Here is a 27,410-nt window from a genome sequence, read left to right on the forward strand (position 1 = left end):
CTATCCTTATCCTATCCTTATCCTATCCTTATCCTATCCTTATCCTATCCTTATCCTATCCTTATCCTATCCTTATCCTATCCTTATCCTATCCTTATCCTATCCTTATCCTATCCTTATTCTATCCTTATCCTATCCTTATCCTATTCTTATCCGTATTCTATCCTACCCTTATCCTATACTTATCCTATCCTTATCCTATCCTTATCCTATCCTTATCCTATCCTTATCCTATCCTTATCCTATCCTTATCCTATCCTTATCCTATCCTTATCCTATCCTTATCCTATCCTTATCCTATCCTTATCCTATCCTTATCCTATCCTTATCCTATCCTTATCCTATCCTTATCCTATCCTTATCCTATCCTTATCCTATCCTTATCCTATCCTTATCCTATCCTTATCCTATCCTTATCCTATACTTATCCTATCCTTATCCTCTCCCTATCCTCTCCTTATCCTATCCTTATCCTATCCTTATCCTATCCTTATCCTATCCTTATCCTATACTTATCCTATCCTTATCCTCTCCCTATCCTCTCCTTATCCTATCCTTATCCTATCCTTATCCTATACTTATCCTATCCTTATCCTCTCCCTATCCTCTCCTTATCGTATCCTTATCCCAACATTCTCTCTTCATTATCTTCTATACTCAATCATTGAACTTTTTCTCCTGGATTTACCCATATATCTGCTGATGATTTCAATTACCAATCAAACATATTAATTGCGATTTTCCTAACGCAAATTATGCCTCGATTATTAATTACCTAAACTTTATTTGGACACCCAATTGATAGTGTTAGTGCCACCGCCACCCCTCTCTCCTTCTCAGCATTCTCTTTTACCATCATTTGACAGGCAATAATTCAATAAATGTTAGCCATTGAGTTAATAGGTCTATTGCGTGTTGTCTTTTTTATTGGCAACGAGCGACAACAATTGCAATACCTTCGAATATTTGTTCGTATTCATGATGTTCGCTTCCAGCTGAAAAAAAAAAAACAAAAAGACAATCGTCACCTGCATTTAGGCGCCCCCATATATGGGGGCTTATGACGTAGAGCTAGCAAGCCATAATTGAGGCGGATGTTTTGGGGGCTCTCATTCATTTGGACTAGAATCATCATTATCAACTCTGCTAGATTCCCGAGACCATACGAATTGAGTTCATTCAAATATTTTGACTCGATAGAGTTTGAGTGAAAAATTGGGGACAAATGAATGAATTAGACGAAATGTGGAAGTGTGAGTTGGGATATGTTCCCATTTGTGTTTTTTTTTCGACTCTCTAACGAATTTGCCTTATGTGACCTAGTGTTAGTACAAATTGCTATATTTGTTCTTGGTCTGTCTGACCATGTGTGCTCTGGTTCCCCCACAACCCCCGCTTGGTTTTTGTTTTGGTATTTTTTTTTTTGTTTTTTTATTTGAAATATCATGTTGTTGTTGTCTCATATGGGGTTAAACAGGTTATTGTATTATTGTTGTGTTTATTTTTTTTATTTACACATTTTTTCCTATTGTGTGCGCCGTAGGGAGGTTGAGGATGATGTGCTTAGTTTCCCTTTTGTTATAGACCTCCACTGGGGCACGTATGCTATGAATTTGACTAAACCCGAATAAAAACAAATCATTTGTATTGACTTGATGTTGGCATGCAACATGTGAAGGCGACAGTTTATTAACACTACTTGGTGATGTGGAAGAGGGTTATGGATAACATGTGGCATTGCTTTAAGATCAATTAAGGAAGGAGTGCAGCGTCGGTTTCTCGCCTTGGAGGTACTAGTGAAGCATTCTGGTAACTTGCTGAGAGGAATCATGTTTGGAGATGCTTAAGATAAGAAGTTCCAATCGGATTTTCAGTTTTCAAAAATGCAAGAATATACCATTTTAAACAATTTTTTTTTTAATTTTTACTAGAAAGTGAATGGAAGATGGCTCCTTTTCCTCGGCAGTCTGTCATATCCACCATTAATCTTTTGATTGTTATTTGGTAGATATGCAACAGAAAGCTCGTCGAACCTATTATACCTTTAACATTATGCGTAGGTCATAAAGAGACAATTTTTTTTCAATGGGGAGAGCATCAACTTATAAATAGGAAATGTAATTAGCCATAAAGTGTGGTCTATATTTGTATGAAACCAGAATGTCGATGGAACCATATTCAATGAATATTTTTTGCTGAACTCCACGCAATTTTGAATATCCCAGATCAACGACAGAGTCGATATGATTACTTCAAGTCAGAGTGCTTTTAATAACCACGCCCAAGTTCTTTGCATGAGGAACGATTTCCAATCTAGCGTCATTAATGAATATGCCGACATCACATGAAAAACGAGACAGCCTGTTTCTGATTCCCACGTGCTGACTCTTGTCAGATTATGATTAAGCGGACGTATGTTTTCAGCCGATAGCTGAATCCCTCGGACTGCCGACAGCGTACATTTGTACCTCACAATTAGACAATTGACTCGCCAAGTCGTTACTGTACAATGAAAAGAGAAGAGGTCCCAGAATTGATCCCTGAGGAACACCTTTTAACACAAGCAGAGGTGACGATTCAGAAGACTTATAACTGACGGACTGAGTGCGGTGTGACAGGTACGACAAAATAAAACGAACGGACGTAGAAGAAAAATTGTAAAGATGTCACATCTTATCACATATCAAAAGGAATGATTCACAGTGTCAAATACCTTAGAATGGTCAAGAAGAACAAGGAAATTTATCTTGTCATTCTCCAAATTGTCCCTGATCCTCTCAGTGACCTCTGCCACATCCTATTCAGAAATCAAGACCCCAAATCGGTTTATATGACAGCTATATCAGGTTATGAACCGTTTTAAACCATACTCAGCAAAGTTCTTGAAAGTCATAATAGAACCCTTCATGCAAAATTTCAACCAAATCGAATAAGAATTGGGCCCTGTGTTTGTTTGTTTGTCGGTTTGTTCCGTATAGACTCAAAAATGACAACCTTTCCTTGAAATTCTCACAGATTTTGTAGGTTGGTCTGAAAGGAAACATAGGCTATATAATATTTTGATATCGGGAGGGGGCGGACCCTCCCCCTTAACCCAAAAGTACTACCCAAAAATATACGTGGACCGATCGGGACAATATGGGATTCAAATGAAAGGTATTCAAGAGTAGAATGCGAATTTCATAATAATAATAATAATAATAATAATAATAATAATAATTTGGGTCCAAGTACCTGGAGGGCCGCCCCAGCCCCAAAACCCCTTCAAAAAGTTTTTTTTTGACGATCATGACAATATGGGACTCAAATGAAAGGAATTCGGGAAGAGATTGCGAATATGGTCAGGAAGAAGAAATATGTTTTATAATTTGTTGATATCGGAGGGGGGCAGACCCTTCCCGTTACCCCAAAAATACCACCCAAAATCACAAGTGGACCGATAAAGACAATATGGATATCAAATGAAAGGTATTAAAGAGTAGAATACGAATATGGTATTAAAATTTGGGTCCAAGTATCCAGAACCCCAAAATATCTAAAAACAGACAAATTGGTCGTCCATATCAATATGGGGCTTAAATGAAAAGTATTCGAGAGTAGATTATTAATCTGGCATACAAAATCACATCGAAGGGTAGGGGGTCACCCCACCCCTCAAAAAACTCCCCAAAAAGGGCATATGACCCATCGTGACTATATGGGACTCGGTTTGTTTGTTTGTTCCGTAGAATCAAAAAAAGGTTATATAATTTTTATACCCTCCACCATAGGATGGGGGGTATACTAATTTCGTCATTCTGTTTGTAACTACTCGAAATATTCGTCTGAGACCCCATAAAGTATATATATTCTTGATCGTCGCGAAATTTTATGTCGAACTAGCCATGTCCGTCCGTCTGTCCGTCCGTCCGTCTGTCTGTCGAAAGCACGCTAACTTCCGAAGGAGTAGAGCTAGCCGCTTGAAATTTTGCACAAATACTTCTTATTAGCCATATAAACCGATCTTGGGTCTTGACTTCTTGAGCCTCTAGAGTGCGCAATTCTTATCCGATTTGAATGAAATTTTGCACGACGTGTTTTGTTAAGATGTCCAACAACTGTGCCAAGTATGGTTCAAATCGATCCATAACCTGATATAGCTGCCATATAAACCGATCATGGGTCTTGACTTCTTGAGCCTCCAGAGGGCGCAATTCTTATCCGATTGGAATGAAATTTTGCACGACGTATTTGGTTATGATATCCAACAACTGTGCCAAGTATGGTTCAAATCGGTTTATAATATGGTATAGCTGTCACATAAACCGATCTGGGGTCTTGACTTCTTGAGCCTCTAGAGGGCGCAATTCACACCCGATTTAACTGAAATTTTGCACGTAGTGTTTTTGTACTACTTCCAACAACTGTGCTAAGTATGATTCAAATCGGTTCATAATCTGGTATAGCTGCCATATAAACCGATCTGGGATCTTGACTTCTTGAATCTCTAGAGGGCGCAATTCTCATCCGACTTGGCTGAAATTTTGTACAAGGACTTCTCTCATGACCTTCAACATACGTGTCTAGCTTGATACAGCTCTTATATAAACCTATCTCCCGATTTTGCTTCTTGAGCCCTTACAAGGCGCAATTCTTATCCGAATGAACTGAAATATTACACAATGACTTCTACAATGTCAATCAGCATTCATTTATGGTCCGAATCGGACTATAAATTGATATAGCTCCAATAGGATAACAGTTCTTATTCAATATTCTATGTTTGTCTAAAAAGAGATACTGCGCATAGAACTCGACAAATGCGATCAATGGTGGAGGGTATATAAGATTCGGCCCGGCCGAACTTAGCACGCTCTTACTTGTTTAGATATCGGATGGTGGCTGATCCTCCCCCTTACACCAAAAACGCCACCCAAATCCAAAAGAGGACTGATGGTCACAATATGGGTATCCAATGAAAGGTAATGGGGACTGGAAAATGAAAATCATATTAAATTATGGCTGCAAGTACCTAGCGGGCCGTCCCAACACAAAAATTCCTCTATACAGAAATATTCGACGTTCCTATCAATATGGGACTCAAATGAAAATTCCTCCAAAAAGCACTTCTTATTACCCTAATTTCAAAAATACCAGATCTCGGTGATTGGAAATGCGATTAGTTCGAATTTTTTTTTTGCACTCTAACAATCACCAAAAAAAAAAACATTTTTCCCGATTTTGCTGAAATTTAGTACGAAAAGTTGCGATCGGTTCATATATGGATATATCTGCCATATACATCGATCTCCCGTTTTAAGGCCTTTCACTTATAAGAGGGTTATATGTAAAGCGATTTCGCTGAATTTTGTTACTGAACATTAGATACTCGGCGTACGTGCTGGGTTTGGACTAGATTAGAAAATTTTTCTATATTGCTGCTACGGGTTTATATATGGAGCAGTTTCACTGAATATTATTAAAATGTGGTGGTGGGTATTCAAAGTTCGGCCCTGCTGAACTTTATGTATTTTTACCTGTTATGGATTGTGGTAGAGTAACTGGATGGGATGCATTAATTACCAAACCTTTTTCCAATGTGGTAGTTAAGTGACTCTCACTGTTCCAAATTTCAACGAAATCGGGTAGTAAGTTCCCCTTTTATGAATCTATGACTTCAAATCGGGAGATTGATATATATATAGTAGCTATACCCAAATATCTTCCAACATTCATGCAGACACGGTAGCAGATACGGTAAATGGCTACCGGGTGAATATAGGTCTTGGGGAACGACCGCCTACCATTGCATCTTAAAAAATTTACCTCCCTCGGCAAACCAGAGTAATTCTGGCTAAATTTTGTTCCGGCAGATGCAGTCGCCTCAACTCCTTCAGAGCAAGGATTGATGCCGACGTGCAAGATGTATGTCCCAATTGTAACCAGGGACCGCACAATACACGTCACCTGTTTAACTGCTCAGCAAGACCCACTCGACTCAGACCCCTGTGGATGCACCCCATCTTAGTCTCAGAGTTCCTGGGTGTTGACACTCAATAGAATCAAGCAGACGAAAGATAGAACACAACAACTGCTACAACAACAACATCTTCCTATCTGCACCGTATTCGGCGGGGATGGTAAGGTGACACACAAAACTCGCTTTTCCAAATCTCAGCGAAATCGGGTAATAATTGTAACTTTTACGGACCTACGATCTCAAATCAGGATATATGACAGCTATACTCGCATATGTTTCGCACTCGGCGCGGATGTTATAGTACCAAACACAACTCAACGTGCCGAATTTCAGCGAGTTTAAGTTATAAATGCGGCTTTTATGATCCCAAAACCTCTAATCTGCAAATCGACATATGTAGCAGCTAAGCCCAAATATGTTCCAATCTGCACCGTACTCGGCGGGGATGTTGACGTAAAATACGCCTTATATATGTTTATAACCTCAAGAAGTCTTACCGCGATATAAGTCTTTACACCTTCTACTTAACCTGCCTATGGAAAAGAAAATCTCTGTAAAGATTCATCCCAACATCCCTATTTAAAAAACTATGGGATGATTATAACAGACGGGAGGTCGAACATGTTTAGATCGTCTCAGAATTTTATGAAGATCAAGAATGCTTATCCTTTATAGGGTCGGAAATGGATACTTCGATATATAGGGCCGGTATATCTTAATATGGTCTGATCGGAATCTCATTTGACAGCAATAGGAAAGGGTCTTGCAGAGCTCACCTAGTCAAAATTCATCCAAATCAGATAATAATTTAATCCCTTATTACCCTATATCGTGAGATTGGCAGATATATCCAAATGTGGCACGATCTAAACCACAATTCACAGGAATGGGAATGGGACTACCTCACAGTGACAAATTTCATCGAGATCGGTTGAAAAATGAGCAATTTATTGCCTCAAGATTTTAAAACGGGAGATGGGTCTATATAGCGGTTATATACAATATAAATATAGTCCAATTTTATGAGATCACGTTTATATACAAAGAATACGAAATCATCAAAAATTCTTTGCGTTAGCATCACTGACACCACATCTGAAATATTTAAATATCAACAAAATAAGTCTTTTTTGCGTTGTTGTTGAAGCCACATTTTCCTGTAGAGTTCATAAATGGGATTTTATTAAAATCTTAACCAGTTTGGCCACCTCCGAACGTTTAATCAGTAAATAAATATCTTGCGTTCTTCCTCTTTTAGTTTTGTCATTCAAATTGAATGATGACACCAAATCTTTTAATAAACGGCGATAAGATTAGCCGCTTAACTAAACGGGGATAGCATTTGCCTGCATACAAACTAAGCGAGAAAATCTGCTTAATGGGTAAATAAAATACCCCTAATGCGAACTATTTCAAAAATGCTTTGGAATTAACACAAAAAACCGCTAAATGTGCATTACCAACAACGTCATACCCAGCTAAGGTCATACATATGTGTGAAATTGCTCTCTGGAGATCTCAACCAAATGATAAATAAGTATATCTCAAAGCAAAGAGAAATATGGAATGAAATGGACAAAATAACAAACAACTCACACCAAACAACGCACACACACGCATAAACACAGCCACACAAAAAAACAGACAGCTGAACCAACAACAACCACATGAAGTCTGAATAACATCAATTAACAAAAGAGATAGAGAGCAAGCAGAGTTGGTGAAACCAAACAAACTTTTTCGTAGAAGTTATAAAAATACACACACACACAAAAACAATAACAACAAGCTTAAAACACTAACAACAACAAAGCCGGTCACTATGATCTCAACCCAAGCCCCCAAACAATTGGGCAGAAGCTCAATAAAGCGCAAAATATGTTTACACTCTGCTGTGGCGGCGAATGGTGAGCGAGCATTGTTGTTATTGTTGCTGCTGCTGCTGCTGCTGCTGTCTGTAAGACACATATGAGCGTATGGGGCTTGCTAGGCAAAAAACTAATGACCACATACAAAACTTGAAACTCAATTCAGTTTGAACGTAGTTACACCAATGTCCAGTGCCAAATGGTTGGGCAACGCAACATACGCTAGCAATAACTAAAGACAAAAAGTCTGAAAACAGCCAAAAAAAATATTTGAGAATTAAAAGAAAAATTAATTCGAAAAACAGAATTATTGCTAAAAACAAAATAGAGCCAATGAAAGTGGGCCGCATTAAAACAGTTTCAAATAACGTCAAAATGTCTTCATCTCCAGCACCCGCCAGCATCAACACCCCTGCCAGCAGCACATATGCCTCAGCAACAACAACCGCAACAGCACCCCTAAGACAGCCAAATCATCGAGCACCGGCAACTGCCTCCACCGCTCCCTTGACTACAAATAGCACACGCCAGCAACAGGAGGAAGATGAAAGATGTAAAAAAGTGAAACGCTTCGTTGGGGGTGGCCTTTTGATTGTCTTGATTGTCATAGGCTGGCATTTGTATGGTAAGAGAGAGAGAGAGGAGGGAAGAGGCAACACCTCTAACCCAATATGTTGATTTCCTATTTTGTTTTTCTTTTTTTTTGTTTCACGGAAGTCTAACATTGATCCGGTTTTTACACTTCCTGTCTAGAACACTTCACCTATGATCCCCTGCATCAAGTTAAAGAATCCCCCATGGAGCATGAAATCCATGAGTTTACACGCAGTCTATATGAACTGGAAGTCCAGCACAATCCCTATCTGGCGAAAGTGAATTTTCAGGGCAGAACTAAAGCCTCATATCGCGATGATAGAGCACAACATCCGTAAGTATAAAGAAAAAAAAAAAACAAAGAACACAAAAAGATTTGTAAAGCATGTTCTTGTTGTTGTAGTAGTTGTAAGAGTGTGTTGTCTTCGTTCATTATTCGTTGACTAAGTTCCCGTTAATTATCAACTCTCGAATGTGTCTACTGGCGAGAGAATGGAGGTTGGTCTGAATGATGCTACTTTACCCGAATCTTTTCTAGCTTCAGTACAGGCATAACTCTGCCCATGTTCACCCCTGTTATGCACGAGGAGGAGTAAAGCCCTCCTTATAATCAAAAAGTCAGCCTTGGTGTACCTTTTGCGTTGGGGGTATAGCTTCTATACTTCGAATTATTCATGGAGAGCCGATAACACCAAGTAGTTCTTGAGGTGAAAGTGTTTTGGTCTTGGGGAATTTCCTGCTACACCGTTTAGCGCTTCGACTTCTTATACTTAAATATAAGTTAGGACTGGCTTCTACCCTAGTAATTGGCGATTTAACGCTTCGTCTAAGCTGAAGCAAAGTGTACTGAAAAAGTGTGGTCTGGCATGAAAAGCTTATATGCTACGACTTTGCGGTCTACACAGTTTTCCCCTATTGAGATCTCGGCTAGCATGTACGGTAATGGAGGCGGCCATTGAAAATTCTCCAGCAAGGTCTAGGGCTAATGAAGTTATCGGTTGGATAACCACACACATTACTCAGACATTAGATTAGGTTAGGTAAGAGTGGCAGTCCTTTACAGACTCACTTAGACAATTTTAAGTCCATTGTGATCCCACAGTAGCGACAGACCAAGGATTCTGGCGGGAATCGAACCCACTACCCCTGCACAGATAATCCAAGCACGCTACCAACTCGTCTACCGGGGCGCCCAGACATGACTCTGCCCATTTTCCAGCGACGGGAACTACAAGAGTGTCCCGAGGAGGATTAAGATCCTTAGCCTGGTACCTTAAACTTATTTCTGTATTAGTGTAGAAGCATCATTGGAAGCCACCGTAGCGCAGAGGTTAGCGCGTTCGCCTATAAAGCTGAACACCTGGGTTCGTAACCTGGCGAGAACATAACAAAACATGTTCAGAGGTGTTTATCCCCTCCTAATGCTGGTGACATTTATGAGGTACTATGCGATGTAAAAACTTCTCCCCAAAGAGGTGTCGTACTGCTACACGCCGTTTTGTTTGACCTATAAAAAAAAAGGTCCCTTTTCATTGAGTTTAAACTTGAATTGGGCAGCACCCATCGATTTGTGAGCAAACTTCTCACAAGTTATTCATGCGCCTTAATGGAATACTCATGGCCAAATTTGCATTGCCTTATGCAAATATAACCCAGTCTGGACCATATGGGCCACAGATGTCGAAGAGCCTAACACTAACAATCGGGTAAAAAATGAGAGATTTATGGCCCCTAGACCTTAGATTTTGAAATCGGTATGTAAACCGATATATCCAAATATACCCCTATCTAGACCATACTCGGTACAAACGTCGAGGGGTCTAAAACAACTCATTGTGCCAAGTTTCAGCGAAATTGTCTCGACATTCTGAGTCTATCTAGCCATGTCCGTCCGTCTGTCGAAATCTCGATAGCGGTCGAACGCGTAAAGCTAGCAGCTTGAAATTTTGCACATATAGTTCTTATTGATCAATTAAGATTTGGATATAGCCCCATATAAACCGATCACTCCATTTGTCTCCTTAAGCCCCTAGAAGCCTCAATTTACATCCGATTGGATAAAAATTCTGAACAAAGACTTAAGTTCCAACATACATGCTAAGTATGATCAGAATCGGTCTATAAACAGATATAGCCCCCATATAAACCGATCCCCCGATTTGACTTCTTGAGCTCTTAGAAGCCTCAATTCTCGTCCTATTTGGCTGAAATTTCGAACAAAGACTTGAGTTATGCCTTCCAATATCCATGCCAGTTGTGATGTGAATATAAACCGACCACCGGATTTGATTTCTCGGGCCCACATTTCAACCGTTTTGGTTGAAATGTGGAACAAAGACTTGAGTTATGACTTCCAAAAACCATGCCAAGTATGATCCGAATCGGTCTATAATCAGATATAGCCCCCATATACAACGATAGATCCCAGGATTTGACTTCTTAAGCGCTTAGAAGCCTCAATTTTCATACGATTTGGCTGAAATTTGGGTCAAAGACTTGAGTTATGGCTTCCAATATCCATGCCGAGTATGAACAGAATCGGCCTATAAAACAGATATAGCCCCATATACACCGATTCCCGGATTTGACTTCTTGAGCCCTAAGAAGCCTCACCTGATTTGGATTACAATTTGGCCAAAACCCCTCCCGACCGAACTTAGCACGCTTTTACTTGTTTTCTCTTTTGTACATAAGGTGGAAAAATGCATTACGCATTTAACTATGGCCGTCACATCTCGCCGTATGGCTGGTTCGATCTCTACCGTCTGAAAACCAAATTATCTCTCGGGATAACCCTATAGAGGGCGCAAGCGTAGAAGAGCAATCGAACTCTCAGATAACTTCTCATAAATCTCATCCGGAACTCCGGCACTTTAAACATCCATCTTCATAGCCCGAAATACGTCCACCCATCTGAAGCTGTTAAAGGAGTTCTTAACATCCAGCGTTACCAATAGGACCATGGATCTGCTACCAGGCTTCAGCCGTTAACCAGCATCCACAATCTCAACTACGTCTTTTAGGGTCCCTATTGTCGACTTCCGTGGGCAGAAGACTTGTTGCCGTCTGGAGAGTCTTTAGGCTTTATGCCCGCTGTGTCCAGCAAACACAGTGGCCTGTAAGACAATGATGATTCTAGATTCCTTTTTCCGTTGCTGATCAAAGCCAGCCCTTGTTGTTTCCATGCATCTGGGAAAATTCCTTCTGATGGGCATATGATATAGGTTCAGAAGCATTTCTGGTCGTTTTTCCGCTTTTATCTTCATGACCTCTACTGGGCCTCCGTCAGGGACGTACGCCTTTCCCCTTTAAAGGTTAGGTGCAGAAAGTTAAAGTTATTCAAAGATGAATGGGGGATTGTGTTTGTCCATTTCAATGTTTTGGTCGTTTGGTCTTGGATCGTGTTCTGAAGATTCCTTCTCCTGCGGCGAGTACCGCCACCATTGCTTAGCTTTAATAAGTCTAGGCTTTATGCCCGCTGTGTCCAGCATACACAGTGGTCTGTAAGACAATGGTGATTCTGGATCACTTTTCCCGTTTCTGATCAAAAGCAGCCTTTGTTGTTTCCATGCATCTGGGGAAATTCCTTCTGACGGGCATCTGCTATAGGTTCAGAAGCATTTCTGATCGTTTTTCGGCTATCATCCTCATGACTTTTACTGAGGCTCCGTCGGAGACGGACGCCTTTCCGCTTTAAAGGCTACGTGCGGGGAGTTAAAGTTCTTCAAATATGAATGAGGGATTGTGTTTGTCCATTTCAATGTTTTGGTCGTTTGGTCTTGGATCGTGTTCTGGAGATTCCTTCTTCTGCGGCATGTACCTCCACGATTGATTAGCTTTAATAAGTCTAGGCTTTATGCCCGCTGTGTCCAGCATACACAGTGGCCTGTAAGACAATCTTGATTCTGGATTCTCTTTCCCATTGCTGATCTAAACCAGCCTTTGTTGTTTCCTTGCATATGGGAAAATTCCTTCTGATGAGCATCTGTTATACGTTCAGAAGCATTTCTGGTAGTTTTTCGGCGTTAATTTTCTATTGGGCCTCCGTCAGGGACAGGCGCCTTTCTCCTTAAAAGGCTACGTGCAGAGAGTTGAAGTTCTTCAAATATGAATGTGCAGCATACACGGTGGCCTGTAAGACAATGGTGATTCTGGATCCCCTTTCCCGTTACTGATCAAAACCAGCCTTTGTTGTTTCCATGCATCTGGGAAAATTCCTTCTAATGAGCATCTGATATACGTTCAGAAGCATTTTTTTTTCGCATTAATTGCACAAAATTCTATTACATTTAACATTAACTTGCGATTTTTTCTTATATTTAAATACATAACATATTTGTTCTCACAACATTTTGTTGCTTTTTTTGTGGTTTTTGTAGTCTACTTCAAGTCAATGAAGATTTATTGGCCTCGGGTGGCGAAGAAACTCGCACCATTGTCTTAATGAGACGTTTATTCGATAATTATGAATTGGATACCCATACAGTGGAGCATGTAACCGCAGAGGAGGAACAAGAGGAAGATGAATTCTTGAAGGCCATATTGGCAACGCCTGTGATGCAAAGAACAATGAAATTTTTGGAGTTTAAAGGTAAGTGAAGTTGGGTATAAAAATGATGAATGTTCCGTAGCAAATTGTGGAATTTGGAGACTAAACTTGAATGGGGTTTATTCTTTTTTTATTTCAAATGTGGTTCGCCTTATGGTATTTTGAAATTGGAACAAGTAACAGGTAAGAGCGTGCTAAGTTCGGGCGGGCCAAATCTTATATAGCCTCCACCATGGATCGCATCTGTCCAGTTCTTTGCGCAGTATCTCTTTTTAGGCAAACAAAGAATAATGAATATGGACGGAGGAGGAGGACCTATATCAAGTTATAGTCCGATTCAGGGCTCAAGAAGCAAAATCGGGAGATCGGTTTATATGGGAGCTGTATAAAGCTATAGATCGATTCAGACCATATTGCACACGTATGTTGAAGGCCATGGGAGAAGCCGTTGTACAAAATTTCCGCCAAATCGGATAAGAATTGCGCTCTCTAGAGGCTCTAGAATTCAAGATCCCAGATCAGTTTATATGGCAGCTATATCAGGTTATGGACCGATTTGCGCCATACTTATTACAGTTTTTGGAAGTCATATTAAAAGACCTCATGCAAAATTTTAGCCAAATCGGATGAGAATTGCGCCCTCTAGAGGCTCAATAAGTTAAGATCCAAGATCGTTTTATATGGCACCTGTACCAGGTGGTGGACCGATTTGGACCATACTTCGCACAAATGTTGGAAGTGATACCAAAACACCACGTGCAAAATTACAGCCAAATCGGATAAGAATTGTGCCTTCTAAAAGCTCCAGAGTCAAGACCCAATATAGATTTATATGGCAGCTATATCAGGTTATGAACCGATTTGAACCATACTTAGCACAGTTGTTGGAAGTGATATCAAAACACTACTTGCAAAATTTCAGTCAAGTCGGACTGGAATTGCGCTCTCTAGAGGCTTAAGAAGTCAAGACCCAAGATCGGTTTATATGGCAGCTATATCAAAACATTAACCGACTTGGCCCATTTACAATCCCAACCGACCTACAAACGGCAAAATTTCAAACGGCAAGCTTTACTCCTTTAAAAGTTAGCCGGCTTTCGACAAACAGACGGACGGACATGGCTAGTTCGACTTAAAATGTCACGAGGATCAAGAATATAAAGGGTGATTTTTTTGAGGTTAGGATTTTCATGCATTAGTATTTGACAGATCACGTGGGATTTCAGACATGGTGTCAAAGAGAAAGATGCTCAGTATGCTTTGACATTTCATCATGAATAGACTTACTAACGAGCAACGCTTGCAAATCATTGAATTTTATTACCAAAATCAGTGTTCGGTTCGAAATGTGTTCATTCACCGTAACGTTGCGTCCAACAGCATCTTTGAAAAAATACGGTCCAATGATTCCATCAGCGTACAAACCACACCAAACAGTGCATTTTTCGGGATGCATGGGCAGTTCTTGAACGGCTTCTGGTTGCTCTTCACTCCAAATGCGGCAATTTTGCTTATTTACGTAGCCATTCAACCAGAAATGAGCCTCATCGCTGAACAAAATTTGTCAAAATTTGAACACATTTCGAACCGAACACTGATTTTGGTAATAAAATTCAATGATTTGCAAGCGTTGCTCGTTAGTAAGTCTATTCATGATGAAATGTCAAAGCATACTGAGCATCTTTCTCTTTGACACCATGTCTGAAATCCCACGTGATCTGTCAAATACTAATGCATGAAAATCCTAACCTCAAAAAAATCACCCTTTATATACTTTATGGGGTTTTGGATGCATATTTCGAGATGTCACAAACAGAATGACGAAATTAGTATACCCCCATCCTATGGTGGAGGGTATAAAAAATGATGAATGTTCCGTAACATATTGTGGAATTTGGAGACAAAGCTTGAATGGATTGGTCCATTGTTTTTATACCTACCACCGAAGGATGGGGGTTTATTCATTTTGTCATTCCGTTTGCAACACATCGAAATATCTATTTCCGACCCTATAAAGTATATATATTCTTGATCAGCGTAAAAATCTAAGACGTTCTAGGCATGTCCATCCGTCTGTCTGTTGAAATCGCGCTACAGTCTTTAAAAATGGAGATATTGAGCTGAAACTTTTTACAGATTCTTTTTTGTCCATAAGCAGGTGAAGTTCAAAGATGGGCTATATCAGACTATATCTAGATATAGTCCCCATATAGACCGATCAACCGATTTAGGGTCTTAATCCCATAAAAGCCACATTTATTATCCGATTTTGCTGAAATTTGGGACAGTAGGTTACGTTAGGCCCATCGACATCCTTCTCCAATTTGGCGAAGATCAGTCAATATTTGGATATAGCTGCCATATAGGCCGATCCGCCGACTTTGGTTCTTAGGCCTAAAAAAGCTGATTTTGCTGAAATTTGGGACAGTAAGTTGTGTTAGGCCCCTTCGACATCCTTCTCCAATTTGGCCAAGATCGGTCCAGATTTGAATATAGCTGCCATATTGCCAGCATTAGGAGGAGAAAACCACAGCTGAAATTTTTTTCTGTTCAGCGTTCAGAGTCATAGGCGGACATGCTAACCTCTGCGCTTGTTTGAAATAAGAACAACTAAAAACGCATTAAATTGGGCCGAACCGAACTTTGCATTAGCACCCAATTGCAAATTTTTCGCCCCTGAACATTCCATAAAGGAACAGGGGCAAATTTCTCTAATACTAATGAGTGCTGTCCGATTCAAGTTTCAAGCTCAGTTGGACAAGGGGCATTGTTTTTTAGTCGATTCCTAAAGGCGTTCCACAGTGCGACATCTCATTGGGGAGAAATGTTAACAACGCATGGTGCCATACAAATGTCGACAGCATTAGGAGAGGAGGTACTCACGACACCATTCCACAAAGATGAGAAAGGTAAGTCCATACAGCGAAATCGGGTAATAGGGAAAATTCAGCGAAATCGGGTTATAGGAAAGCCATTTATGTGTGAAAGAAGTAAATTCGGAGATGTGTGTCTATGGCAGCTATGTCCAAACATGACTCGATCAGCACCATATTCAGGAAGGATGTGCAGGAATCTTATACAACTCCCAGCACTACATTTCAGAAAAATCGGGTTATACATAAGCAATTAATGAGTAAACGACCTTAAATCGCAGCTATATCCAAATATTTTCCGATCTGAACCATACTCCGCACTGACAATGAAGGACATAACACAACCCATTGTGCCATTTCAGCGAAATCGGGTAATAAATGATTATATGGCCCTTAGACCTTAAATCAGGGGATTGGACTTCATGATCTTGGTCTTCACGGTTATAACAAGTCTTTTCTGGACCATATTAGACACGGATATCAAGGGCTGATTTATAGGGCGTCGACTTCTTATAATTAAATATAAGTTAGGACTGGCTTCCACCCTAGTAATAAGCGATTTAACATTGTGTCTAAGCTGAAGCAAAGTCTTGAAAAAATTTGGACTGGCATGAAAAGCTTATATGCTACGACTCTGCGGTCTGCACAGTTTTCCCCTATTGAGACCTCGGCTAGCATGTACGGCAATGGGGCGGCCATTGAAAATTCTCCAGCAGGGCTAATAGTGAGATTATAGACCAAAATGATTCTTCCTTACTCATTACTCTGTCCATTTTCCAGGGATGGGGAACTACAAGAGTGTCCAGAGGCGGATTAAGATTTTTAGCCTGAAACTCGATTCCTAGTACATTCAACTTTTTTTTGCATAAGTATAGAAGCATTATTGGAAGCCACTGTATCGCAGACACTGAACGCCTGGGTTCGACAACAATTTTGTTCACAATTTGCTGTATATATTTCAAAAACGGGTTTTTTATTTGCCAACAATTTTTTCCTTTTCCTCAGGGTAATCATTCATCTTTGACATTTTTTGAGCAACAGAATTTGTAGTCTTTCCCTACCTATTTGACCCTTAGTACTCCAAAAGGTTTAGTTTTCAAAGTCTAACAAAATTAAATTCACTCGCCTGCCCTTTGCCTTCAATAATTGCTCCTTGACCTAGGACGAATCATATTTTTCCGTGAAAGCAATTTACAACATGGTATTGGTTTTTCTTTTTATCTTTCGCAAAAAAAAGTTCGCCAATTACTGCAATGATATTTTTAAAAATGCATCGTGTCAGTGCTATTTGCATAGTAAATACATAGGAGTATAATTAATCAATTTTTGCTTGCGTCAATAATGTCAGACATAAATTGTAAACTTTATGAAAACTATCGCGTGCACGGCGACATATGCATATGAAATTGGCATTTAATGTTTAAGTTGGCTCTAATCTCAGATTTGGAATATACAATGCAATGCAAATTTATTGAATTTTTTAACAAATCAAATCCAAAGTCGTCCTTGAATATTCCAAGAGCTTAAAGATTTCCTGCAAAATCAAAAAGGAAAGAGGGTTCTGTGGTAAGGTCCCAAATATACGCAATAACAGAAAAACAAACTAAATGCATATTTTGAGAGGATTTTACATTTTTGCCAACGGTCGAAAACAAAGTCATTGCTACTATATGCGCACATCAATCCAACTTCATGTCATGAGGGCTGCACGACAACCCTTTGTCATATTGTGCTATGCCGAAACAACCACCATACCATTGATTGTTATCACAGCAACACGGCATACCTGCATCGCATCAGACAACAGTGTCCATCTTGAAAATATTTCAGAAAAGAAAAAAACCCAAAGAGACTTATTTATCTCTTATATAATGGCGCCAAAAGAACATTTGACAAAATGGTTGAAGGCATCATAAAATCTTTCTCTCTATTTTTTAATTAAGGAAATGTAAACTGAGAGAACGTGCCAATCGTAAATAGCGGAAAATTCTGAGATATGAAAACGTGTAGAGGAACAGGGCCGTTATGAAAAATCAGGAATTTTGTGAGGATAGTGAACTAAAGGCCTGCAAATGTGATATTTTTGCCATCGGTTGAAAACAAATTCATTGCCACTATATGCGAACATCAATCCAACTTCATGCCATGAGGGCGGCGCAATAACTCTTTGTCATATGGTGCAGTGCCGAGACAACCACCATGCCGTTGACTGTTATCACAGCAACACGGCATACCTGCAATGCATCAGACAATAGTGTCCATTTTTGAAAATATTTGAGAAAAGAAGAACCCAAAGAGATTTTCTATCGCTTATATAATGGCGTCAAAAGAACATTTTGACAAAATGGTTGAAGGCATCATAAAATCTTCTCTCTATTTGGTAATTAAGGAAATGTAAACTGAAAGATCGTGTCAATCGTAAAGAGCGGAAAATTCTGAGATATGAAAACGTGCAGAGGAACAGGACCGTTATGAAAAACCAGGAATTTTGTAGGAATTGTGAACTGAAGCCTGCAAATGTGACATTTTTGCCATCGGTCGAAAACAAATTCATTGCTACTAATCGAACATCAATCCAACTTCATGCCATGAGGGCGGCGCAACAACTCGTTGCCATATGATGCAATGCCGAAAAAATCACCATGCCATTAACTATTATCATAGCAAAACGATACCTGCACTGCATCAGATAACAGTGTCCATCTTAAAAATTATTTATTTGAGAAAAGTAAAAACCCAAAAAAATTTGTATACCTGTTTTATGATGGCGTCAAACGAACATTTGACAAAATGGGCGAAGGCATCATAAAACCTTTCTCTCTATTTTGTAATTAAGGAAATGTAAACTGAAAGATCGTGCCAATCGTAAAAAGCGGAAAATTCTGAGATATGAAAACGTGTAGAGGAACAGGACCGTTATGAAAAACAAGGAATTTTGTGGGGATTGTGAACAAAAGGCCTGTAAACATGAGATTTTTGCCATCTGTCGAAAACAAATGCATTGCTACAATTGGGTTGCCCAAAAAGTAATTGCGGATTTTTCATATAGTCGGCGTTGACAAATTTTTTCACAGCTTGTGACTCTGTAATTGCATTATTTCTTCTGTCAGTTATCAGCTGTTACTTTTAGCTTGCTTTAGAAAAAAAGTGTAAAAAAGTATATTTGATTAAAATTCATTCTAAGTTTTGATAAAAATGCATTTACTTTCTTTTAAAAAATCCGCAATTACTTTTTGGGCAACCCAATATATGCGAACATCAATCCATGAGGGCGGCGCAACAACTCTTTGCCATATGGTGCAATGCCGAAACAATCACCATGCCATTGACTGTTATCACAGCAAAACGACATACCTGCACGGCATCAGGCAATGATGGCAGGCAAAAGCTGTTAAAAAATAATTACAGATTTTTGCGGCGAAGGAAAAATGTGCGTGGGGTTTTCATCTATTGGAACTAGTCATGTATATAAAATAACGATATTAGTTTTCATACCCTCGCCCATCTAGCCATGTCCGCCCGTCCGTCTGTCTGCAGAAAGGAGTAAGCTAGCCCCTTGAAATTTTGTCCAAATACTTCTTATTTGTGTAGGTCAGATGCGATTTTAAATGGCCCATATCGTTCCATGTTTTGATATAGCTGTCATATAAACCGATCTGGGTTCTTGAGCCACTAGAGGGCGCAATTCTTATCTGATTTGGCTGAAATTTTGCTTGAGGTATTTTGTTATGGCTTCCAACAGCAGTGCTAAGTATAGTTGAAATGGCCCACAATGTTATATAGCTATCATATAAACCGATGTGGGGTCTTGCCTTGAACCTCTAGAGGGCGCAATTGTCATCGGTTTGGCTGAAATTTTGCATGAGGTGTTTTGTTGTGGCTTCCAACTACTGTGCTAAGTTAAGTTGAAATCAGCCCATAATGTGATATAGCTGTCATATAAACCGATTTGGGGTCTTGACGTCATGAGCCTCAAGAGGGCGCAATTATTATCGGTTTGGCTGGAATTTTGGGGACGTGTTTCCTTACGACTTCCAACGACTGTGCTAAGTATGGTTCAAATCGGTTCATAACCTGATATAGCTGCCTTATTAACTGATCTTTAATCTTGAGCCACTAGAGGGCGCAATTCCTATCCGATTTGGCTGAAATTTTGGCATGACGTATTTTTTAATGACTTCCAATAACCCTGCCAAATATGTTTCAAATCGGTCCATGCTTTGATATAGCCACCATAAAAACCGATCTCGGATCTTGACTTCTTGAGCCACAGGAGGATGCAATTCTTATCTGATTTGGCTGAAATTTTGCACAATGTGTGTTTGTTATGACTTCCAATAACTATGTCAAATATGGTTGAAATCGGTCCTTAACTTGATAGAGCTGCCATATAAACCGATTTTGAATCTTGACTTCTTGAGTCAAGGTTATGAACCAATTTCAATCATATTTGGCACAGTTGTTGGAAACCATAACAAAGCACCTCATGTGGGTCAAAAAGTCAGGATTCAAGAACGGTTTATATGGCAGCTATATCAAAATATGGACCGATATAGCCCATTTACAATCCCAACTGACCTAAACACATCATTCAAAATTTTCAGCCAAATCGGATAATAATTGTGCCCTTTAGTGGTTCAAGAAGTCAATATCCAAGATTGGTTTATATGGGAGCTATATCAAAACATGGATCGATATGACCCATTTTCAATCCCAACTGACCTAAACATGTCATTCAACATTTCAGCCAAATCGGATAAGAATTGCGCCCTCTAGTGGCTCAAGAAGTCAAGATCGCAGATCGTTTTATATGACAGCTTTATCAGGTTATGAACCGATTTCAACCATATTTGGCACAGTTGTTAAAAAACATAACAACATAACAAAACACCTCATGAAATTTTCAGCCAAATCGGATAAAAATTGCGCCCTCTAGCGGCTGAAGAAGTCAACATCCAAGATCAGTTTATATGGCATAAGATCGGATAAGAATTGCGCCCTCTAGAGGGTCAAGAAATCAAGATCCCAGATCGTTTTATATGACGCCTATATCAGGTTATGGACCGATTTCAACCATACTTAGCACAGTTGCTGGAAATCATAAAAAAACACCTCATGAAAATTTCAGCCAAATCGGATAAGAATTGCGCCCTCTAGTGGCTCAAGAAGTCAAGAAGTCAAAATTCAAGATCGGTTTATATGGCAGCTATATCAAAACATGGACCGATATGGCCCATTTACAATCCCAACTGACCTAAACACGACATTCAAAATTTTAGCCAAATCGGATAAGAATTGCGCCCTCTAGAGAGTCAAGAAGTCAAGACCCAAGATCGGTTTATATTACGCCTATATCAGATTATGGACCGATTTCTACCATACCTCCTATGGTGGAGGGTATAAAAATGAAACATTCCGAAGAATGGAAACAATCGAAGCAATGGGAATATTCATGGAATGATAGTTTGATATGTTGAAAACGGAATGATAAAATAAGGTTTGAGGGTGTTGAAAACGTATTGAGACCATCCTTCAGTGGTGGATATAAATAAAAAATTTTCAATTTCTTCTCTTTTAGGTGTTGCCACCAACAACAAAGACTCACAGCTGCATCTCCTTAAGGACATGTGGTTTAGCCAATACTCAAGGGGACAAGGGCGCATTGGTAGCTCAGGATTTGAGCATGTCTTCCTGGCGGAGATACGAGAGGGCAATATACTCGGTCTACACAATTGGATATATTTCCATGAGCAAGAGAAACTCGGACACTTAGACTATAAAGGACATATAGAAAAATTAAATCTAGAAAAGGTAAACAGATTGGACAGAGAAAAAAAAGTAATTTTTTTTTAAATAATTTTTCATGACTCTTCACAGGATGGTCACTATTTGATGTCGCTGCGTTTTAGCTTTCACCGCATCAACAAACCCTACAACACCCTCTTTGTGGGCACCTCTCCGGAACTGGAAATGAGCCTCTACACCATGTGCTTTCTGCTGAGTGTGGGTCAGCCTTGTGCCGTGCAATTGGGTCATGTGAAATTCAGTATTATCACTCATGCCTGGGATTGGCATGGCAAGAAAATGGTTGCCACTGCCTATCCCTCTTTGGAGAATTAGTTGAAATTCCTATTTTTTTATAATAAATTAATTTTATTAATTTTTTTTAAATGTTTTTTTGTTTTTGATTTTTTTCTGTAGATTTCAACTCGATTACAAAATAATTTACACAGATTTCCCTTCCCTGCTCAGACTACTACTACTACTTCTTCAGCTCACTCATTGCTATCCTCCTTGTGGTTGTGGGAGTGGGTGTTAGTGTCATTTCCGATATTGAGTCAAATTGCAGCTCCCCACTGATGGCAGCCGGCTGTGTCGCATCAATCTCGAGCTCCTCAACTTCTGTGTCCGAATCCGAGAAGGAACGAATTAAACTGGGACTACTTATGCTAAATTCCAAATCGAAGGGATCCAAGCAGTCAAAGGTTAGATTTGTAGTCAAATCCAGATCAGGATCGCGACTACTTTTTGGTTGCTGGCGTGGAAGACTGTTGTGGCAGAGCGGATTTTCCGCCGGAGACGCCTCCAGCTGCAGCTGTTGGCCCCACAGAGCCACTGCCCGCTCGCGGTTGTGAGCGGCCTTCTGTTGGGCCACCTCCTCCAGCGGCACTTGCTGGAGCTGTTGTTGCAGCAGCAGCTGGTGCGGCTGAGGGTGTTGGTGGTGAGGCTTGTTTTTCTTTCGCTGTTGCACTGGGTGTTGTTGTAGTGCCCGGCGTAGTGGTGTCAAGTGCGGCGCTTCCCTGTCCGCCTGTGGTGTCGTACTGATATGCAGAGGGGTCATAGTCAGCGGTGTTGTAGTCGTAGGCGGAGGTATCATAGCCTGCTCCCGTTGCATCATATTGGCTCGGGTCATATTGGGATTGATCATAGGTCTGGTCATAGGCGCTGGCATCATACTGCTGTTGGTCGTATCCCTCATAGCCTGTGTAGTCGTTTGCACCGTACTGCCCAACACTTCCCGCTGTGGCCAGGTTTGCACTTTGTGGTTGTTGTTGCTGCTGGCCGGCAGTGGAGTAATCCGTTGTGTTCGTATTTGTATTGCCAGCGTTTGGCTCTCTTGACTGCTGCAGCTGCTGCTTTTTCTCTCCCTCGCCAATGTTGTCTTTGCGATTCTCGTCGTCGTTGTCATTGTTGACTGCTGACTTGTAGTCATAACCGCCTGTCGCTGGATCATATTTGGACTTGTAGTCTGTGTCATATGAAGATGTGACTGGTTTGCTAGCTCCGATGTTGCCGCTGCTGTTGTTGGGGTCCCCGGTTGAAGTTTTACCCAATATGGAGTCGTAGCTGTAGGGATTGGGGGTCTTGCCATCTCCGGCGCTGTTGTTGTAGTCGTCAGCTGCTGTGAGAGGTGTTCGTGGGGTGTCGGTTGTGCCAAATGTGGACGGCTTGTAGTCGAGAGAGGCTAAGGGTTATAAGAAGAAACAAGGGGAAAATAATATAAACATGGTGAAATAAAATAAAAATATATCTTGAGTGTGGTAAAGAGTGTTTTTTTTTTTAAAGAGTGGTTTTGAATGTTGTCACACTTTTTTTGAAGTTGGTTTATTTGAAGTCATTATTTGATCTATGCTTAGTTTGGGTTGCAACCAAAAACCAAATAAGAGCGTGTTAAGATCGGCCGGGCCGAATCTTATATACCCTTCACCATGGACCGCATTTGTCGAGTTATTTGCGCGGTATCTCTTTTTAGACAAACAAAGAATAATGGATAAGAATTTTTATGCTATTGAAGCCATATCAAGTTATAGTCCAATTCGGGCCTTAAATTGAATGTTGAAGAGCATAGTAGAAGTCATTGTGTAAAATTTCAGTCCACTCGGATAAGATTATGCTCAAGAAGCACAATTGGGAGATCGGTTTATATGGGAGCTGCATCAGATTACTGATCGATTCAGACTATATTAGACACGTTGGTTGAAGGTAATGGAAGAAACCGTTGTACAAAATTTCAGCCAAATCAGATAAGAATTGCACCCTCTAGAGGCTTAAGAAGTCAAGATCCCAGATGGGTTTATATAACAGCTATATCAGGTTATGAACCGATATGAACCATAATTGGTAGAGTTGTTGGAAATCACAACGAAATACCTTATGCGAAATTTCAGCCAAATCGGATAAGAATTGCGCCCTCTAGAGGCTTAAGAAGTCAAGATCCCAGATCGGTTTATACGGCAGATATATCAGTTTAAAAACCGATATGAACCATAATTGTCACAGTTGTTAGAAATCAAAACGAAATACCTTATGCCAAAGTTCTGCCAAATAGGATAAGAATTGCGCCCTCTAGAGGCTCAAGAAGTCAAGACCCAGGATCGGTTTATACGGCAGCTATATCAGGTTATGGACCGATATGAACCATACTTGGCACAGTTGTTGGAAATCACAACAAAATACCTTATGCCAAATATCAGCCAAATCAGATGAGAATTGCACACTCTAGTGGCTTAAGAAGTCAAGACCCACGATCGGATTCCATGGCAGCAATATCGGTTCAGATTTGGATATGGCTCTCATATAAACTGATTTCCTGATTTTCCTTCTTCAGCCCCTGGAAGCCTCAATTTTTACCGGACTTGGTTGACATTTTGCATGTAATGTTCTGTCATGATTTTCAACAACTGTGCCAAGTTCGGTCCAAATCGGTCAAGAACCTGATATAGCTCCCATATAAACAGATTTCCCTATTTGAATCCTTGAGCTTCTGGAAGCCGCAATTTTTGTCCGATTTATCTGTATCAAATACGGTCCAAATCGCTCTATAACCCGATATAGCTCCCATATAAACCGATCATCCAATTTTATTTCTTGAGCACCTGGAAGCCACAAATTCAGTTCCCGTTAGTAATTCAGTTATTTCCCGGGCTCCTTATTCGCTAAAAGGTTTTTTGGGTTGTGTGTTTTTTCTAAGACTTGGAGGCATATTTGGATGTCCGATTCGTTTTCTACTCACAAATACCTTTTATTAGAGTCCCATATTGTCTCAATCGGTCTACATGCCCGCTTTGGTGGGTTTTAGAAGCGGGCGCCCCTCTAATACTTGACCCTATATTTTGATACAAGGTTCGAATTCTATTTCCAAATATTTTTCGTTTCATGTCCACATATTCCCGATTTACATAATTTTACGTTTGGTTAATGTTTTGGGGGTAAAGGGGAGAGTCCGCTTTGCAGAAAACGCAGCGCATATCGCTGGACATTTTTTCTGATGTTGTCGCTCGTTTGCGAACCTAGGAGTTCTAACTGCATAACTTTTCTTTTCATTGGAATAACCTTTTCTGTTGTGTTTTGGTGAAAATGTGTAGGTGTGGTGTATAAAAAAAGAATTTCTCTCTCTCACACCATCATAAAAACACACCATAAAGATGTGTTTTAAAATAGTGCAGCGAATTGGCTTGTCGACCACAGCATGCTTTGCCAAGTGCCATATTACTTGCCCAAACAAGAAAGAGAGAGAGCGAGAGAATGTTAAGTGCAAAAGATGTCTAGACTTTTACCTTTGCCTGCTGATGGTAAACTGTCATATGAGGTTGATGTATTGTCAATTTTGCCAATACGATCGCTGTTTAACATGCGATTTGTTAGATATTCTACATTTGATTGTAATGAGGATATTTCCGTTCTTTTTTCGATAGAAACACCCAGAGAAAGAGTTAGGAGAGACAGAGAGAAATAGAAAGGGGGGAAAAGAAACAAGAGAATACTATTAGTTAGGACAAGTACCGTTAACAAACCTTATAATGTCGTTGCGGTTCAGTGTGATAATGTGTCATTGCTGTTGTTGTTGTGTTTGACTTGGCTGTTGAGAGATTATTATGAGTGTGTATGATGGAATTATGCTCTTCACGACCACTTCTCTCATGATCACTGTTCGCTGCTGGTGACAAATGCATTGAACTGCTGCTATATTTGTGCAGAGTATTACTAAGATCTTTATAACTCGACCAGATCTGTTTCAAACGATCCATAAGCTTGGAATTCATTTCACGTAAATTTTGTTTTTCTGAGCTAAAATGGTGCCAAAAAAATATATGGGGAAGAGAGAAAGAAAGATTAATAAAAAAACAACAAAAAAAAAATAAAAACTTTTAACTAAAGGGGATGAAAAGAAGTTTGATTCAAATTTTTACCAATAAGACTTCACAATTTTAAAGTTTTATTTTTGGCTAAAACTGGGTAAAGAGCATAATTCGGTGTTTTTTGGGTTTGCGAGGACCATTTTCTCAAAACTCATTTTAACCGCTTCTTGAGAAAATGACCCTTAGTTGTTTTTGATATTAACCCAGGTTAATTCTTGAAATCTCTTTAGAGTTTGGTTGCCTCCGTTTCCGATGTATTATGCAAATCCAAATACAATTCATTGTCATCGGTTAGAGGCGTGCTGAGAGGTGGAGCCTCTGTACTACTTGGCTCGGTCTGTGATGGTTCAGGTTGAATTTCCACTTCCACCGCCTTTTCACTCGCCACTTCTTCCTTGCCGCTACGATGGGTTTTTGGCACCAAACGCACATTCACATCAACTTTGAAGGGTTTCTTGGTTTTATCCTCCTTGCGATAGGTTTCCGAGGTATCCTCGGTATTTGTGGCTTGCTCACTCTTCTCGGCCGGCATCAAATCTTTGAGGCATTCCTTATTGTCACAACAAGCCCTTATTAAATGCTGTGTAGTGCGACAACAGGTGGTCAGGTGAAGATGATCCCCATTATCGCCGGCAAAAGGTCGCCTTGAACGGTTGTGGTCAGTTTCTATAGTCACCGGTGGGTGATCGTTAGTCTGACATTTGTGGCAGGCCTTGATGGTTTGCTTTAAAACTAGACGCTGTTGCAACCAAGTCAACGGCTCTGTTTTGTTAGTGCAGCTAGAGAGATCTTCGCTACTGGCGAAATTATTCGCTCGAGCAGGAAATTCGCCGCGTTCATGCGAATGACTTGAATGTGAGCGATGTTGATGTGCTTGATGATGATTGTGACACTTGCGCCTGGGTGTATGCTTTAATCCATTGCGACAACTATCCTCAGTGGCCGCGGTGGCATTCACTGTGGTTGTGGTCTCTAATCTGTGTGTTGTGTGTGGGGAAGTGTGGTGATGATGATGGTGGTTATGGTGGCGGTGGTTATTTTGGCTATTGTTATCTAAATTTTTGTCCTCGCTATGAGAGCAATTGTACGTAGGTTGGTGCATGTCTAGAGTGTTCAAATCATGCCTAAAAGTGTGTTGTTGTTGTTGTTGATATTGGGGCGTTGTATGATCGTAAGGCGGTTTAAGGGGTTGGGGTAAAAGTGTTTTCGAACAGTGTGGTGAAGTGTTTCGGTAGATTTTCGAATATGCCGTTGCCGTTATGGGATTGCCATATCTGCGAAAATCCCTGGCATGGTGGGGATTACTGCTACTGGATGTCAGAGATGGATTCGCATGTGCTCGATATTTACAAGCCTCACAATCTCCTCCTCGACGATTGTTGGGCGAGGCACAACGTATATTGTGTGGGCAATGGCATTTGTTTTTAT

General features: G+C 40.2%; 3 protein-coding genes across 5 annotated transcripts in view; 1 reads left to right on the plus strand and 2 right to left on the minus strand.

Moving 5' to 3' along the window:
• Positions 1–7,632: 7,632 nt before the first annotated feature.
• On the plus strand, positions 7,633–22,014 carry LOC106083741 (endoribonuclease CG2145). Its single transcript, XM_013246971.2, has 5 exons — positions 7,633–8,452; positions 8,581–8,755; positions 12,801–13,012; positions 21,422–21,654; positions 21,721–22,014. Exons 1-5 carry the CDS (start codon positions 8,161–8,163, stop codon positions 21,961–21,963), a joined length of 1,155 nt encoding a protein of 384 aa, XP_013102425.2. The 5' UTR covers positions 7,633–8,160; the 3' UTR covers positions 21,964–22,014.
• On the minus strand, positions 21,998–26,275 carry LOC106083699 (mucin-2). 2 transcript variants are annotated; one of them, XM_059362873.1, is made up of 3 exons: positions 26,186–26,275; positions 25,401–25,493; positions 21,998–23,308 (listed from the first exon to the last, which is right to left on the minus strand). In XM_059362873.1, the coding sequence occupies exons 2-3, from the start codon at positions 25,425–25,427 to the stop codon at positions 22,106–22,108; spliced, it is 1,230 nt and encodes a 409-aa protein (XP_059218856.1). In that variant the 5' UTR covers positions 25,428–25,493; positions 26,186–26,275; the 3' UTR covers positions 21,998–22,105. The 2 variants fall into 2 exon arrangements, with proteins under 2 accessions (XP_059218856.1, XP_059218854.1); XM_059362871.1 differs by lacking the exon at positions 26,186–26,275 and having other exon boundaries at positions 25,401–25,517.
• LOC131993973 (serologically defined colon cancer antigen 8 homolog) overlaps positions 25,436–27,410 on the minus strand; it is a 16,545-nt gene continuing 14,570 nt past the window's right edge. Inside the window, exon 5 of one of the 2 annotated variants that reach the window (XM_013246958.2) lies at positions 25,436–25,525. In XM_013246958.2, coding sequence (XP_013102412.2) covers positions 25,494–25,525 — 32 coding nt within the window. In that variant the 3' untranslated portion in view covers positions 25,436–25,493. Of the gene's footprint in view, positions 25,526–25,785; positions 25,912–27,410 lie in introns of those variants that run through there. The other variant, XM_059362870.1, reaches the window with a different exon arrangement.

This window comes from Stomoxys calcitrans, chromosome 2, assembly GCF_963082655.1.
Source record: "Stomoxys calcitrans chromosome 2, idStoCalc2.1, whole genome shotgun sequence".
In the NCBI taxonomy this organism is placed as follows: domain Eukaryota; kingdom Metazoa; phylum Arthropoda; class Insecta; order Diptera; family Muscidae; genus Stomoxys; species Stomoxys calcitrans.

Coding starts and splice junctions, on each gene's coding strand:
- LOC106083699 (XM_059362873.1), bottom strand. CDS start 25,427: ATGACAGTTTACCATCAGCAGGCAAAG. Junction 23,309..25,400: donor TTTACCATCAGCAGGCAAAG/GTAAAAGTCTAG, acceptor TATAACCCTTAG/CCTCTCTCGACTACAAGCCG.
- LOC106083741 (XM_013246971.2), top strand. CDS start 8,161: ATGAAAGTGGGCCGCATTAAAACAGTTTCAAATAACGTCAAAATGTCT. Junction 13,013..21,421: donor GAAATTTTTGGAGTTTAAAG/GTAAGTGAAGTT, acceptor CTTCTCTTTTAG/GTGTTGCCACCAACAACAAA. Junction 21,655..21,720: donor AAAAATTAAATCTAGAAAAG/GTAAACAGATTG, acceptor GACTCTTCACAG/GATGGTCACTATTTGATGTC.